The 18,213-nt window shown below is 42.1% G+C and overlaps 1 protein-coding gene across 2 annotated transcripts in view; it reads right to left on the reverse strand.

Annotated features, from left to right (window-relative positions):
• Positions 1–17,481, reverse strand: part of WDR44 (WD repeat domain 44) — a 60,381-nt gene extending 42,900 nt beyond the window's left edge. Inside the window, exons 1-2 of one of the 2 annotated variants that reach the window (XM_037908274.2) lie at positions 17,265–17,481; positions 739–772 (exon numbers count right to left, since the gene is read on the reverse strand). In XM_037908274.2, coding sequence (XP_037764202.1) covers positions 739–772; positions 17,265–17,341 — 111 coding nt within the window. In that variant the 5' untranslated portion in view covers positions 17,342–17,481. Of the gene's footprint in view, positions 1–738; positions 776–17,264 lie in introns of both variants that reach the window. The other variant, XM_037908273.2, reaches the window with a different exon arrangement.
• Positions 17,482–18,213: the final 732 nt, after the last annotated feature.

Consider the following 18,213-nt stretch of genomic DNA (forward strand, 5'->3'; position numbering starts at 1 on the left):
CAGTCCTGCTTTACTCCACATAAAAGATTATTGCATAGCGTCGCCTTTGGTCCTTCTCCCAACCCGTATAATGAATTGTATCCGTACATATACCAATTCCTGACCTACTTAATAAATGCCAGAGGTTCAGCTGCACTGTCATTGTGCAGAGAAACAGCATACTAATTACCTGCGTGGGAAGTGGTGATGCTGCCTCGATAAGCTAAATTTAGAGTTTTGCTTTCATGTAACCTGAAGTGGTAGCTTTTGAAGCATAAAACACTTTACTGCCTTCTGTCACCAAAATACAAATAGAAATTTTAGTCAATGATTTGAAATAAGTCAATATAATCAAGGTGACCAAAACTCTGACATACTCCTGTATCTGAATATAAAACAAAAAAAAGATGGGTCCAGTTCCTCTACATACTTTTTGAGTAATTAAAAACTCTGCAAATTTAAGGATACCATTTATTAGCTCTTTAGTCAAAGCATGCGGGTCCATTTTTCTTTTCTTTTTTTTTTTAAGCCAAAGGAAACAAGAAAAGTTTAAACTTAATAAAAGTGGAAGCATAAAACGTCAACAAACCCACAACAAGGAAAGTATGATTTGGGAAAAAGCTTCATCCTTAGTTTGCCATTTTCTGCCTACGCATGCAACTATATAATATGACCCAATATTATGGACTTAAGGTCAGGCATGTTACATAATCATTTGTCAAATTACAAACATTTAAGATTATATAAAGAGAGACACACCTTTAATACATCGGACCCAACTTTTGTCGGTGACCTGCTAGAAAAAAAGGAAAAAAGATTTAGATGAAAGTATGCAAAAAAATCCCAAAGCTCCAAAAATGAATCCTTCCCTTGATAATTTAGTGGAAGTTTCACTACACAAAAATCACAATGACAAAGGTCTTCTCTAAACTGGTGGTTTACTCTGAATTTTCAGTTTAAAAATATTGTGTCTGCCTCTTCTACACGAAGACCAAGTGATTATACCACAGGTTCCTCAACACTCACAGTGAAGACTTTTCAGAGAAGCTGAAGGGAGTTAAATGCTCAATTGTCACTTGAAATTTGACAGCAGCTGGGAAAATAACTCCCTAAATCTCCTTTGAAATGCTCAGCCAAAAGCAATTTCTAAGAACCGAAATAGGATTCTCCTGCCCTCCATCCCTTCTATAAAACTGATGCTATCCCATCTCTGTGGCTATCATTTCTAATCAGAGGGATTTTAATAGAGTTATTGCTCATGAAAGATGACAGAGAAGCATCACTGAAAACTGAAGCCCTCATTAAAAGGAAAAGTAGTGCAAACTCCAAGAGACAGCAGTCAAGTGCCTTAGCCCAGAGTGTGTCATCTCTGACAAGTCCATTCATTCTTCAGCCTCTCCATAAAGGCAGCAACCAAGAGTTCCAACTAGCATGGACTGTGATAAGAACACCTTCCCACCAGCCACAGGACTGAGACAAGCAGCTTGGACAATTGGCCTCTGGAAGTTTACATTCAGAGCCAGAGAGCTACATTAGCTTCCAATCTGAAGCGCAACTTCTAATAAACCTAATTAGAGAAAGGGATTGGGCACCAGAGAGCTATTCATCTTCAAGTCACTGGTTTAAAAATACTTCAGGCTGACAGCAATGGAAAGTTCACTGGTTTATTTTACTTCTGCAATGTACCCAAATTCCTGAACCTGTTCTTGATTTTTGGTGTTCCAGAAGATACTCTTATATTGAATAGTGCTGCGTCAGTGTTTTGACTTCAGGGCCCTTAAAGTTACATACACCATAACCTCTGCCTATTATGGGCTGTTTGCCCATAGTTTGCTTCCTCCAATGAGAGTATCAAAGTTTGAAGCAACAGTAAAAAGACTGCTCAAGAATTTTAACTGGCTGCAGAGATCAGTGACCACACCTTTGATGAACCACATACATCATCAAATCCTTGCTTGCTAATTGATTAGGCCTAGTTATGTCAGTTAGGAGTGTGAAAAAAAATAATTACATCCCTAAACCAATCTAGCTGTGCCAGCAAAAGCCCCATTGTAAACATAGTTATGCCTGCAAAAGAGTTATTTTGCTGGTAATAGCTTATTTAATTCAAGAAACTGGCATAACACCTGCAGAAGAATTCTTGGCAGTAAAAGCTGCAACTCCATTAGGAGGGTTTGCTGGTACAGCCATATCAGCCAATCCTTTCTATTGTAGACAAGACCTAAGAACAGTTTTTTCCAGACCCTTTTCTTCATCTTTTTTCCAGAATGACAGTTTCAAGGGACACTATCAACTTGAAAAACAAGTAATTACCATCTTTTTTTGGTTCGTTTTTAAAAAGACTACCATTGTTACACCAGAGACAACTAAAAAAATAAACTGAAAGGTCAGAGAAAAATATTTACTCGGCTTACTTCAGTCAAGTTTTTGCTTTTAGTTAAGAAGGCCCTTCAAAGAATGGACTGGGATTTCTGTGGCGTTTTTTATTATTATTATTAAAGTAAGGTACAGTACACAAAACTACTTTCAGCTCTTTTTAAAAATTGGCTAGATTTCAAGTTGACAGCATCTCTTTAATAGGAAAAAACAATATGCTTTTGAAATTCATCTGTGCATTGGAGAGAGATTTCCAGAGATATACAGAATATTTGTAGTAATATAGATAGTAACTTATTTCAGTGATTATGATGTACAATTACTAGAAGTAAATTTTGACCAAGGTGTTCAGGTCAATAAATCAATACTTCACTCAAATATCAGTATGTGCCTTTTACTGCTATTCTTAACATATTGCTTGGGAAGATGCTCACTCACTCACTTCCCTCTCCTCCCTCACTCCCTCTTCCCAGCAGCTATCCTTAACCACTTTGTATTTCCAATTAGTAGGACTTTGTACTATAACCCCTTGATTTTAAGTTGAAAAGGAGAAAGGAGCATTGACATACGCAGTACCATGTCACTACAGCCATAAATCTTAAGAAGTATTTTGTTCCTTAATATTATTATTAAACATGTTTATTGTGGTAGTGTACAAGGACCAACCAAGAATGGGGGGCCACTATGCTAAACACTGTACAAACACAACAGTAGACAGTCCCTCCCCTGAAGAACTTACAATCTAAATGACCATTCTGGCCAAAGATATTTCGGACACCCTACCTCTTACAAAGTAATACTAAACAGAGTTATATATGTATGTAACTATCAGTGCTAACATTGATTATTTCTAAGCAAGGACACACACCAGGGAAACACCCCCCTCACATTCCTTCACTAGTTATATGAAGTAAGTAGTACAGTAAACCAATTTAATTCTTCCCGCCTTCCGTGGGTAGATTTTTTTAGATTCAAAATAATTAATTGCAGTTTCTCGGGAAAACACACACAAGTTCCATTTAATTATTTTCCACTTCTGATGTATTACTGAAGCGTACAGAATGCCTACAAAGACAATACAATAAGAATGTCAAAGGTATCACAAGGTATAACACAACAAGTATTTGATAAGGCTACTGAATAAAAGTCACATTAAAGATAAAATTTTTTTGTTGCTGTGGCATCTATTCAACATAATAAGGCATTCAGATCTGCCATAATGGTTCTTGGTTGTGGTGGCATAATTCTCAGAGCAATCTGTGGTGCACTAAGAATAAAAAAACCTGTTCATTAGGCTTGTGTGTACTTCGTTTCAATTATTAATTAATGTCAGAACTTGTCCCTCCAGGGCATGAGTGGGTCACATTTTTAAGCCTTTATAACTCAGCGTAACAAGTACAATCACAAAAAAAACTTGTTAGTAGGCACCTTTACCAATAAGAGGTTTTGTTAATATTGTTCTGTAATGGGTTCCTTCTTTTCCAGCCCCCTAAAATTAACTATCCATTCTATTTCATCAGACACTGATTTTACAAATTCTGTATCTGAACAGCAGCAATTTCATAAATACATGTACGGAAGACATGAAATTTATTTGGTACAAATATTAATCAATTATAGAAGTTTGAGCCATCATGAAAAATTCAATTAGGAAGTCTCTTTATGCTATATTAACAATGAAATGTCATGTACTAAACAAAAGCATAAGGCAAATGAATACTGTTGTTATGAATGTGCTGTTGAATATAATCTGATATTCCTCCAGGAAATTTATCAGCTCTATAATCCCATTATCTGATATTTAGCAGTTAGAGGCTCAGCCCCGCGTAACAGATTTCATAAAAATTCTTTCCAACAAAACTGATTTTCAGTTAAATACAGATGAAATGTTTAGAGAGTAGCTTAAGTTATTATATCACTGCCATCGTCACTACACCTAAACAAAAAGGGTTTAATAGGCAAAGCAGGAGTCAAAGAATGAGCCAGTGGGACAGCCACAAACATAACCAGTTTATTAGAATATCTAAAACTGAAAATACCAGCTGCCTCCTACAGAACTTGCTCTTGCATCCATTCAACCTACCTATTCATCCTAAAACTGACCAGGCTACAGAAGGCCTCCTCCTCCCTGTTTCCCCTTATTGGGCAGCTCCAAGCTAGTAGACTGTCAAGCTAAGAGTGGAGACTTCATGAAGATTAACGTCTTCACCACTGAACAGCTTCGTGACAAATTCAGTGCAAGTGAAAACAGGAGACATTTAGGCCTGCATTGTCAATGATACATCACCTTCTTTGAGAAGATTACTGCATTTCCTTTGTCTAAGAAATCAAGTTGATCTAATCTACCTGGATTTCAGTAAGGCATTTGGTACAATTGCACATGGGAAATTATTAGTTATATTGGAGAAGATGGGGATTAATGAGAATTGAAAGGTGGATAAGGAACTGGTTAAAGGGGAGGCTACAGTGGGTCATACTGAAAGGTGAACTGTCAGGCTGGAGGGAGGTTACTACTGCAGTTCCTCAGGGACTGGTCTTGGGACCAATATTATTTAACATTTTTATTACTGACCTTGGCACAAGAAGTGGGAGTGCGCTAATAAAATTTGCAAATTACACAAAGTTGGGAGGTATTGCTAACACAGAGGAGGACTGGAACATCATACAAAAAGATCTGGATGATCTTGTAAATTGGAGTAATAGAAATGGGATGAAATTTAATAGTGCAAAGTCATGCATTTAGGGACTAACCAGAAGATTTTTTTCCTATTAGCTTGGGGGCATATCAGTTGGAAGTGACAAGAGGAGAGAGACGTGGGTGTTTTGGTTCATCACAGGATGACTATGAGCTGCCAAGGTGATGTAGCTATGAAAAAGGCTAATGCAGTCCTAGGGGAGGTATTTCCAGTAGAGACAGGGAAGTGTTAGTACCATTATACAAGGCACTGGTGAGACCTCATCTGGAATACTATGTGCAGTTCTGGTCTCCCATGTTTAAGAAAGAGGAATTTGAGCCGGAACAGGTGCAGAGAAGGGCTACCAGGATGCTTCAAGGAATGGAAAACCTGTCTTATGCGAAGAGACTCAAGGAGCTTGGCTTGTTCAGCCTAACCAAAAGAAGGCTGAGAGAGATATGATGGCTCTCTATAAATACATCAGAAGAATAAATACCAGGGAGGGAGAAAAGCTATTTTAGGAAAGTGCCAATATGGACACAAGTACAAAGGGATATAAACTGGCCATCAACAAGTTTAGGCTTGAAATTAGGCGAAGGGTTCTAACTGTCAGAGTGACGTTCTGGAACAGCATTCCAAGGGGAGCAGTGGGGGCAAAAAACCTAACTGGCTTCAAGATTGAGTTTGATAAGTTTATGGAGGTGATGGTATGGCAAGCGGTGCCTACAATGGCATGTAGCTAATCTGCGACGGCTAGTAGCAAATCTCTCCAACGGCTGGTGATGGGACACTAGATGGGAAGCCTAGGTAAGAGGAAGATGAGGCTGGAAGGAAGAGGGAAACAGAGGACTGGACTGAAGCCACAAGACCATCTTGTACAGGAGGTATATGTTTGACCTCAGTCAGCCCAGTCCAGTCATCATATCCACTGCTGCTCTTTGATTTCCATGTGACACCAATGACATGTAATGTTTTCCTCCTTCCTATGACCTATGGCTGGTAGGAATAATTGCAGCCTCTATCTGCAGATCTTACTGCAGTAGTCTACACCTTTGTAATCACAAGGATACATCACTCCTACGCACTCTACCGGACTACCCTTGAAAAACATTTGGAAATGTCAGTTGATAGAGAACAAAGAAGCTTGTCTCAGGAAGGGCGAGCAAGTACAAGGATATAATTAATGCACCATACACTGCACTGGCTACCTCTTCACTGAGTGCAGTTTTAGATACTGGTTAAAATAAGTATAGGAACAAAGGAATTCCCATACATGTCACATCAGCGTTTTACCTAGTCTCTAATAATGGTAAGTACGAGATGCTTCAAAGATTAAAACTCCAAAAATAGAATAGCCTTGGGATAGTTAGTAACCCCAGAAAACTAGTGGTTGGCTTACATCCTAAAAGCATGAGCGCTGAAACCCTCAAATATTTACCCTACCTAGTTAATGTAACAGACGATATTTTATAGTCCATGGAAGTCAAATCCCTTTTTAAAATCCTACTATGCTCCACCCCAATCTCCTGTAACAAGAAGTTCCAAGTTTCTTGTGTGTAGATCACAAGAAGTATCCCCCTATCAGTATTAAGTCTGCTACTGTTTCATTTCATTGGGTGACGCCTTTTTCTCATGGTATGAGATAAAGTCCCTCACAGGCGTTTATTACCCTATCTATACAATTCATTATCTCTACCATCTCACTTGCCTCTTCTCTGAACTGAAGAGCCTGAATCACTTTCCTCTCCTGAAAATCTTCATGTCTCTATTACTCTTCATTGCCATTCTTGGAACCCCTTTTATCACTATACCCTTTTTCAAAGGGGGTGACCAAACCTAAAAACTGTAGTCCAGATAAGGGCATTTCATCTGTTTATATAGGGTCATTACAATATTTTCAGTTTTATTCTCTGTTAATACAGCCTATCATCTAGGCATTTTGACCCTAGCTGCACACTGAGCAGATGTTCTCATAGGCGATGACATGGTCCAGGACTCAGTCCAGGACCCAGTTATCTGAGAGACTGACTCTCTCCATATGTCCCATCACAGAAGCATAGTTACAAATAAAATGAAAGAAGATATACTTTGGCAATGAAGCATATAGGCTCAGCTAGAGGGAATGCCTTAGCTCCCTAAACATCTGGTTTAGAATATTTAATGTTACTGAAGTCCCCAATCCGGAAGGGCAAGTTTAGCACTTAAATCCCCAGGATAAATTGCATTCTATGCAATTACTTGTATGGATTTTTATCCATATTAAACATTTACATAGCACCATTGTTTTGCATGATGCTTCCCAAGGGAGTTGAGACGGATTGTCAGAGGGGCCTTAGGCATCCAACTCCTACTGACTCGCAATGGGAGTTGGAAGCCCAAGTCTCCTTTGAAAAGTTCAGTCTTACAATAGAAGTTAGGTCACAACAAGATGACAAAGGGAAGGGCAAGGGAAAGGAGAGACAAAGGTTAAAAGAAAAAATTTGAGCAATTATATAGTGGGCAAGTTACAAATTCTGATACACTTGCAGATGCCATTCCAGACATAAGGAGCAGCACGTCAAGAAGCACAAAGGCGAGAGTGGGATGAGGTGACAAAGGGAGCGACAAGGCCTGAAAAGTGTGCAGAACACAGCAGGAGAGGTGGGAGCAACTTTGGGCAGGTCACTTACTCTATGCTTCAGCCTCCTTGTCTGTAAAATGGAGATAACACATCCCACAGCGGTGTTGGGAGGCAAAACTGATGTTTGTCATAGAAGAGTGTATAGAATCACAAACTATTACCCACCTTAATTGATCTCGTTACAGTTGGTACGGCAACACCCATTTTCATGTTCTCTGTGTATATATATCTTCCTACTGTATTTTCCACTGCATGCATCCGATGAAGTGGGTTTTAGCCCACAAAAGCTTATGCCCAAATAAATTTGTTAGTCTCTAACATGCCACAAGTACTCCTCGTTTTTTTACTTCATATACTGACCAGCACTTTCAAACTCATCTCAATAGATTTCTCACACAGAGAATTAGAAATGTTACATCCATTTTAACTCAATACTTCCCAGACTGGTTGGGTTTCCTGAGTCTGCAGTCATCAAACCCAGTCTATCCTTACTGTTAGGTTCCTGTACTCTGCCACATAAATCACAGTGGACATTGTTTAAGATATTCACGGTTGCATGCAAAGCAAGAAATGAGGTCTGAGATGACCCCAGTTGAGTGTTAAGACAACATGGTGCTTAAAACAGCAGCAGTTGCATTCCACAAAATTGCTAACAGAAAATTGAACCACTATCATCAGTGGTGGGAAATTTTTGAAAGATATTCCTATGCACACAGGGTCTTAGTGATATTGGAGTAGACAATTCTTTAAGGACATCACTTAACATTTGGCTGCAATCAGAAGGTTTTTCTTGAAATTGTGTTAAACAAAATGACAGCCACAAGATTTTAAAAGCCATGAGTCATAATATTATTTTTTGAGGGAATAGTAAGGTTTTCAAGTAACACTGCCACCAGTGTATGCAGCCCATAAGTGAGATTCAACTGACTATGCACAATAGCGTAGTCATACAAAATCCTCCTTGCTAATAGTCAGGTTTCAGAGTAGCAGCCGTGCTAGTCTGTATTTGCAAAAAGAAAAGGAGTACTCTTGGCACCTTAGAGACTAACAAATTTATTTGAGCATAAGCTTTCGTGAGCTACAGCTCACTTCATCGGATGCATTCTGTAGCTCACGAAAGCTTATGCTCAAATAAATTTGTTAGTCTCTAAGGTGCCAAGAGTACTCCTTTTCTTATTGCTAATTGTGATTCCTGTTAAAATCATTTATGCTGTTACTATGAATATCACTACGCAACAGATAAAAATACCAAATCAAGTCACTATTTTGAAGAATTTACAGTGTAATAATGGCCTTGCATACTCAGACTCCTCTTGTATTTTTGCTTTCCCTGAAGTGCTGGCTTTGTGCTTCAGAGTCATACATCCCAATTACTGGCTTTTGTGGAATGTTAGATGCTCCTCCCAAATCATAAGTGAAGACATCTGCAGAAAAGTTGGCCTATCAATAAGAGCAGCAGTATGGGGTGTTTAAACCCAGCCTGCCCAACAGTGCTGCCAGATGTGGAAAAACAAGTTTTCCATTCTCCAAAATACAAACTACTCCTACATAGTACTGCAATAAGAAGCTTGACAGCTGCTTAAACAAACAGCTCTAAAAATAACTACTCCGATATTTTCAACAATAAAACAGAAACTTTGTGCTATTCCTCAAAGCTATTCTGCTTATACCTTAGTCCAGACCATTTTTTTAAAAGCTACATGAGGCATTCTAGGCAATACAATAGCCCTTCCATTACACTAAGATTTAGAGCTCAAAAACAAAATTAACACACCAAGCAAGCTCACAAGTGAAAAATAAATAGCTTGAACTCATCTTTATTAAGTTATTAGATCTAAAGAATTCTAGCTTAGCAACACAATTTAATCACAAGTAGGACTTGGGGTGTTTTCTTCTCCACCATCAAAACTTAAAGGGTTTTCAAACACCAGTGGTTGTCACTAGACTAAGTTTCATTGGTAATGACAGAAATTAATGTCAAAGTCCAGTTCAAGTAGGGGAGCAGTGCTAAAGCCACTGCTCCCCAAGGCCCAGCGAACTGAGGGAAGGAGCTGGTTATATGAAACAATCAAACGTTAAGTTTATTGATTTACACATATTTCTTCCATCAGCTCCAAGTTTTAGCTAGACACTTACACACGGACACCCTTAACAGTGAAAAACCTAACCTGAGGCTATTACGGCAATCTGACCAAACCAAACTTTTGCAGAGATTACACTGCAAGCACTCAGCAACAAGAACTGTCACCTGTGTAGTGGGGTGTGCAGTCCACACAGGTGTCAAACTGAAAACCAATGCCCAATTTATAACACCCCTTCCACAGGTAGCTTTTTCCCCTCTTTACATCCTTTCATCTTCAGCACTGGGATCAAACTAAGAATAATGGTATTAATTTAGGAAAAAAAGAATTAGGCTCAGGAAAACTTCTAAAGATCAGTCTTCTTAGCTATATGATGGAAACCACATTGCTTGAGCCATTTCTAATTAGTCTGGAAAAAGCCATGAGAACACACACATTGGGAAAATCTTATTCAGGCCTCAGGGAAAGAAGTAGGTGGCCTAATACATTTTTCCCACCTCTAAAGTCAGTCTTATTTTGCTGACATGTTCAGAAGTGAAATTGTTAGCAATGACATTTAAACCACTATTAAACTTGAGAGTCAATATTCAACTGATATAAGTGGTGTAGTCTACGTATCTGAGCTACTGTTTGACCTTCTGTCTGCTGTCTCAGCAAGACAGCACGACTCTGGTTCATGTTCAGAACATATCCCTGTAACCATAAACACTAACTTTTTTTTGTTAATAAATCCTGCATATACTGATGGGTCTCCCCTCAGAAGCACTGGAATACCATCCTAACTTTGAGCCTGGGGTTTGAATGCACGTGTATGAATGAACATGCAGTTAATCAGACCAAGTCATGCTCCCCAAGGACAACTCCAACCCTCTTCAAATGTATTCCTACTCTTGGCAGAAACAGAATACAAAGGAACTGTGAAAAGGTCTGTCCCAGCAATGATACGGGTGCTCATGAATGTTTTGCAATGTCTAAATTAACTATTTTGGGGTGGGAGGTTAAGTCATTTCCCCCGATATGAGGATATTGCCCTTACTGATATGCTATTAAAAAATGGAACATGAAAGTATACAGCCACTCTCTCTCTCGTTGTATATAACATTTACATAGGTCTGTTACACTTACACAGGTTTTTAAACAATTTTTAAAAATCTAGTCATATAAGCAAGATGTAAATAAAAGCATTCCTAAATTGACTAAGTACATTAGGTCATATAAAAAAGGTCAATATGTCAACTTGATATGACATGTTATTGATGACATGGAGTAAATTTATCTAATGTTGATGTCCTATTTGATAAGAAGGCTAAAAAACAAGAGATACGGTCTACTGGAAAGGCAATAAAATCACAAAGTTCTGCACAGCTTTACAAGAGGATTTAAATATAGCTGTCCCAGTGGGTAAGTTAGTGGCATTAAAACATTGCCATTTGTATAGACAGACGTGATGTGTCTGCTTCCATTAAACCTCTATTTTGTTAAGTTGTTAAATTCACGTTTGTGTTTAAGTCAGACTCAGCAGTGACCATTTACTTGTCCACTTTTGTTCACATCAGGCCCAACTTTATGCTATGTTTGACCTTTATAAGCACAGAAAGTTGTATTAGTAACAACATTTTAAAAAAATTCAGGTATGACACATTAAAGTTGTTAAATACACACACCCACACACACCATGCTGAAGGATATACGTACACATTTAGATCTGTAAAGCACTGCAGAATATTTTGTGTGTAAGTGTGTTAAAGTTCTTTCCAAGGATCAAATGAACTAAGTCATGAAAAAGTTTTTAGCAAAGATTAGCAAGAAAAATAGCCTGAAGTATCAGTCTTCAGAAGCTGTCACAGGACTCATTATGCTGAGCAGAGAACTCCAACAAAGCATCAGAGGAACTACCTGGGCGTTGTATGTTCGTACTGAATGGTTCTGCTAACCTCTTCTTCTGCGGCCAAACTGCTATGATTAGGTGCTAGCTCAAGCAGAGCTAGTGCATAGATGTCTACCTGCACTGGGAACCACAACTCCCAGCTGCTGTGTAGACATACCCTGAATGGGAAGAGCCTCCAATCAGTTCTTACGCTCTCAGTATTTCTTTGGTGGATCTCAACTCAAATACTGTTCCTCCCACATGCACAGAAATCTCCAAGAGCAACAGGGACAGCAGAACACTACCTAAAACAAAATATGTTTATCCAACCTCAGAAGCACGTGAATCATATAGGTAGCAACAAAAAATGCTGTGTGAGCCAGATGGAGTGGGCCCAATTTCAAAAGATGTTACAATTAATTCTAAATTATTTGTGCCCAGAGAGGGTCAAACATAATGGCAGGCATTTTGACTGCTAAATACAGTGGGAATATTATTTGAAAATACAGCTAGTTAACAAATCATACTTGGTTTTGCTAGTAATAATACTTAGCACTTTAAAGCTTATTTAAAACAGTCTTCACAACACTCCTGTGACCTGGGCAGGCAGTATAATCCCTGATTTTCAGACAGCAAAGCAGAAAGGTTGTGTGACTTGTCCAAGGCCAGAGGTACCATATCAGTAAGAGGATTAGAATTCAGTCCCATGTTCTACTTATTAGGCTATGCCTCTTGTTTCCTGCTGCTAAAGAAAAACCATGTATTTGGAGTATTCCACCATGTAAATTAGTTCCTGTTTTGCACTCCTGAGCCCAAGTATTAATTACAAACATTAATGACAGATCATAGAAATTGTGAGAAATCATATTTCTCCTTTATTTTACTGTTTTGCATGTTCCTTACCTAATGATAGAGATGGAATTAGAGCTGGGTGGGAAACTGTTTTTACATCCCATAAAATTTTTCAAGAATTTATATTTCTGCATTGGGATGAATCCAAGATCTTTCACAGATTTTTGCAAAAAATTGGAGACAAGGACTTGAACCTGGATCTACCACATTCCACTTGAGTGCCCTAACTACCAGGCTATGGCCTATTCTGGACTGACTATACATTGGTCAGTCTCTCTTGAATCCAATCTGGGCCAGAGAAACCTTCCCAAAACTGATAAGTCCCTGTAAAAAAAACCTTAGTTCTGACAAATCAGCATTTTCCAATGAAAACCCATTTTGTCAAAAATTTTCCAACCAGCTCTACATGGAAATCATACAGCAACTGGTTACTAAATTAGCAAGATGGGGTAAGACCAGTAATTCTCTAGGTCTCCCAGTTATTCTATAGAGGCTTCCTAAAGGTGGCCACTAAATTATACATCCAGCCTAGGCATGACCATGGTTAGTGACATTAGAAAAATCACATACCAGCTCTAAGAGCATAAGAACGGCCACACTGGGTCAGGCCAAAGGTCCATCAAGCCCAGTATCCTGTCCTCTGACAGTGGCCAATGGCAGGTGCCCCAAAGGCAACGAACAGACAGGTTATCATTAAGCGATCCATGCCCTGTCACCCAATCCCAGCTTCTGGCAAACAGAGGCTAGGGACACTATTCCTGCCCACCCTGGCTAGTAGCCATTGATGGACCTATCTTCCATGAATCTATCTAGCTCCCTTTTGAACCCAGTCATAGTATTGACCTTCACAACACCCTCTGGTAAGGAATTCAAGAGGTTGACAGTGCGTTGCGTGAAAATTTTTTTTTTGTGTTTTAAACCTGCTACCTATTAATTTCATTTGGTGGCCCCTTGTTCTTGTATTATGAGGAGTAAATAACACTTCCTTATTTACTTTCTCTATACCACTCATGATGTTATAGACCTCTATCATATCCCCCCTTAGCTGCCTCTTTTCCAAGCTGAAAAGTCCCAGCCTTATTAATTTCTCCTCATACGGAAGCCATTCCATACCCCTAATCATTTTTGTTGCCCTTTTCTGAACCTTTTCCAATTCCAATATATCTTTTTTGAGATGGGGCAACCACATCTACACGTAGTATTCAAGGTGTGGGCGTACCATGGATTTATATAGAAGCAATGTGATATTTTCTGTCTTATTATTTATCCCTTTCTTGATGATTCCCAACATTTTGTTCTCTTTTTTGGCTGCCGCTGCACATTGAGTGGATGTTTTCAGAGAACTATCCACAATGACTCCAAAAGCTCTTTGAGTAATAACAGCTAATTTAGACCCCATCATTGTATATGTATAGTTAGAATTATGTTTTCCAATGTGCATTACTTTGCATTTACCAACATTAAATTTCATCTGCCATTTTGTTGTCCAGTCACCCAGTTTTGTGAGATCCTTTTGTAGCTTTTCGTAGTCTGCCTGGTATTTAACTATATTGAGTACTTTTGTATCATCTGCAAATTTTGCCACCTCACTGTTTACACCTTTTTCCAGATCAGTTATGAATATGTTAAATAGGACTGGGCCCAGTACAGATCCCTGGGGGACACCACTATTTACCTCTCTCCATTCTGAAAACTGACTATTTACTCCTACCCTTTGTTTCCTATCTTTTAACCAGTTACCAATCCATGAAAGAACCTTCCCTCTTATCCCATGACTGCTTATTTTGCTTCAGAGCCTTTGGTGAGGGACCTTGTCAAAGGCTTTCTGAAAATCTAATACACTACTTCCACTGGATCTCCTTTGTCCGCATGCTTGTTGACCCCCTCTAGTAACCCTAATATACTTCTTTATGACATTAAGATAGCCCAGGACAGAGTGCATGTAAAAAGCTGATATTGCAGAATGCACTAGCTTTGACAAAAGTACATGGGTGTGTGCGCGCGCGCGCAGACAGAGTGGACTCAGTATCAATTGCTTTGCTCTGGAACCTGGCTGCTTGTTGATATACAGACTGTTAAAACTAAAACCCTAACTCAAAGTTTTAAAAATGGAATTGATTCCATATCTTACTGCTCTTTCAACAAGTCTTCCACTGCAAGGTCAAAGGGAGCACGGCTTTTGGTTCAGACTGTGTGCAAAACAGAACTGATCCAGCTAATAACTATTTAAAATATAGTTAAAAAAAAAGGTGTTTGTGACAAGTAACTGTAATAAAAGCTTACTTAGCTAAAGCCACAACTACCCCTGCTGCAGATAATACACTTAATTTCCAGATGGTCATTTTATGATTTTACATTTAAATAAAATTTTTATTTAATCCATAAGATGGTTTATAATGCCTGAACAGCACTACACCAGTTTATAGAAAGATTTGGTATACATCCGTGGTATGAAGCACCATGCACATTGTAGTTCATATAGCATAAAACTAACTTCATAAAAAAAGCCTCATTTTCTACATAATTGATTTTGCCTTACTTCTATGGTTCACTGTGGTTCCTAGATTATATATAAAAGTAATGCCTACCACCAACTTCTACTGGATGTAATAAAAATATTTCTGTCCTTATATAAGGCAATGCATTACTTGGCCAGGGCACACAAACATGATTTTATAGAGACGATTCTCAATATGCATGTAAAAAAATATGTAATGGATATTAAGAATAGGGTTAGAGTTTTTTGATTTCCCATTTGTCATCTGTGTGATATTTTTCTCCCCAACAGCAATTGTGTAATCAAGTGCAGCCAATTAAAGAGCTTTTATATTCAAGATAAAAATGAAAACTTTATAGGTTTTGGTAGAACAAAAATGCTTAAAGTTTTCAGTAGCAGAGAACGGTTTCTGAAGCACAGCAAACCTATAAGACCTATGAGTTTTTCCAAACAGTATGCAGCTGTAGCAATTTAAAAGAACCCCGCGATACAAACAAGCAGAGGTTACAACTGTCGGCAACCTGGTTTTACTGAACAGTAATGGTTTGAACTGTAACACTGATAACGGTACCCTCTCTAATTCAAGACAATAGACACTGAACTAGCATTAGCAAGAGTATATCCTATGAAATAAGTAACTAGATGACGTAGCACAAACATTCTAGAATGAAAGATGACATCATCTAAATTGCAGAGTCTTGCGTGGCTTGTTTGCGTGTACAGGCATTCTTAAACTCCAGGTTCAACATAAAAGAAAAGTAACAAAAAAGCATAAAACATGATATCGAAGCAGGTCAACAAAACCTGTAGCTTGCCTCAAGAACTCTGTATTTCCTGGGTATGAGCTCTGTGTTTATAAACACGAAACTGTTTTCACGCTCTGCATCTCAGCTCATAAGGCGGCCTTAAATTGAACACTATGAAGTTAAAAATTATGCATTTAAAAACTAGTACTCATGTTATTAATTCTTACATGGTTATTAACCCTTCCATGACCTTTATAAATATCTAATTTGCTTTTCACATGCAGATTCTCTCTCAGTTTGGACAATGAATACAAACCAATCAGTGCCATTTTCATGATCTCATCTACTGGCACCATGCTGCAAGGGTTGACTTGCAAACATTGCAGGGAATTTTTTTTTTTAAATAGCTAATTTCACCCCATTTTTTATTTTGTAGGAAGCCATTTCTATTGCATTTGTTTTTACTACTGCATACATCTGAATCACCAAAGCAAACATGACTGGTTCTTCAAGGAACAAAGGACCTTTTGACAGAAGAGTTTGGAAGCAGCCTCAGTTAGGAAAATACATTTTTAAAAGTTTGTAAAGTCAGATCCTTATCTAACATCCCAGGGCCATCCAGCTGTGACCACCAGCTACTCCCCCAAGAACCCGAGGCGTCCCACCCACTGACGAACAGATTGAAGACTTGGGGCTGTTTCCTCCCTCACAAAAACGCTTGGCTAAACCCTTCGGCATCTCCCCACCGGCAGCCGGCGGCGCAGGGGAGCTAGGGGACTGCCCCGGGGGACCCGGCCCCCCCCGGGCTGGGGCGGTGCAAAGGGAAGCGCACCGCTCGCTGCGAACGGGTCCCCCCGGGGGAGGGGCCGCCCCAGCCCCCGCCGCCTGAGGGGGAGGGCACCGGGCGGGGGCGGGAGTTCGGGGGAGCCCCAGGCGCCCCCCCCTTCAGAAGGGCCCAACGGGGGGGGGGGGAGCGGGCGGTAAATGGGGAGCTGAAGGGCCGGGGCAGCAGGGGCAAGGGGAAGGGGGGGCAGGGCGGGGCTGAGGGGAAGAAGCCCGGGGAAATGGGGCCCTACTCTGGGGGGGGGGGGGGAGGGGCCGTACTGCCGGCGGCGGGGGCGGGGGGAGGAGAGGGGAGGGCCGGTATTCACGGCGCGGGGGGGCTGGCGGGGGGGCGCTGGAACAGGGGCCCGGCACTCCGGGGGGGGGGGAAGCCCGCTGGGGCGGGGGGGGCGCCGGGGGCCCGGCACTCCGGGGGGGGGGGGCGGGCACTCACGGCGCGGGGGGGCTGGCGGGGGGGCGCTGGAACAGGGGCCCGGCACTCCGGGGGGGGACACTCACGGCGCGGGGCGGCTGGCGGGCGGCCGCGGGGCGGGGGGGCCCGGCGGGGCGGGGGGGGCGCCGGGGGCCCGGCACTCCGGGGGGGGGCGAGCACTCACGGCGCGGGGGGGCTTGCGGGGGGGCGCTGGAACAGGGGCCCGGCACTCCGGGGGGGGGGGCCGGCACTCCGGTGGGGGGCCCCGCTGGGGCGGGGGGGCCCGGCACTCCGGGGAGGGGGGGCGGGCACTCACGGCGCGGGGGAGGCGCCGCCCGGGTGCACGTCCTCGGGCGCATCGTAGAACTCCTCGGTGTCGCTGTCGGACGCCATGGGCCGGGCCCCGGCAGGCAGCGGGCGAGGCGGCGGCGGAGGCTGGCGGCGGCGGCGGCGGCAGCGGGAGCCGCACAAGTCTCGCGAGCGGCGCGGGCGCGGCGGAGGCTCCGCCCACTGCCGGCGGGGGCGGGGCCGCTGCGAGTCGGCCAATGGCGGGGGACGCCGCGGCGTAGCCCGAGCGGGGGCGGGGCCGTGCTCCCCGCAGAGCCTGGGCGGGGCCGGGGCTCTCCTAGGCTCGCCTGGATCCCGCCTGGGGCTTTGCTGTGCCCGTGGTCAGGGCCGGGGCTGCTGCTCACTGGGGTTGGCACCAAGCGACCCCGGCTCGGGCAGGGCTCCGCGGTGCCGGGCGCTGTACCAACACCTAGGCGCTGTGCTAGGCGCTGTACCAACACCTAGGAACGGTGCTAGGCGCTGTACCAACACCTAGGCGCTGTACCAACACCTAGGAACGGTGCTAGGCGCTGTACAAACACATAGGAACGGTGCTAAGCGCTGTGCTAGGCGCTGTACCAACACCTAGGAGCGGTGGTAGGCACTGTACAAACACGTAGGAACGGTGCTAAGAGCTGTGCTAGGCGCTGTACCAACACCTAGGAACGGTGCTAGGCGCTGTACCAACACCTAGGTGCTGTGCTAGGCGCTGTACCAACACATAGGAACGGTGCTAAGCGCTGTGCTAGGCGCTGTACCAACACCTAGGAGCGGTGCTAGGCACTGTACAAACACGTAGGAACGGTGCTAAGCGCTGTGCTAGGCGCTGTACCAACACCTAGGAACGGTGCTAGGCGCTGTACCAACACCTAGGCGCTGTACCAACACCTAGGAACGGTGCTAGGCGCTGTACAAACACATAGGAACGGTGCTAAGCG

Source organism: Chelonia mydas, chromosome 9, assembly GCF_015237465.2.
Source record: "Chelonia mydas isolate rCheMyd1 chromosome 9, rCheMyd1.pri.v2, whole genome shotgun sequence".
Classification (NCBI taxonomy): Eukaryota; Metazoa; Chordata; order Testudines; family Cheloniidae; genus Chelonia; species Chelonia mydas.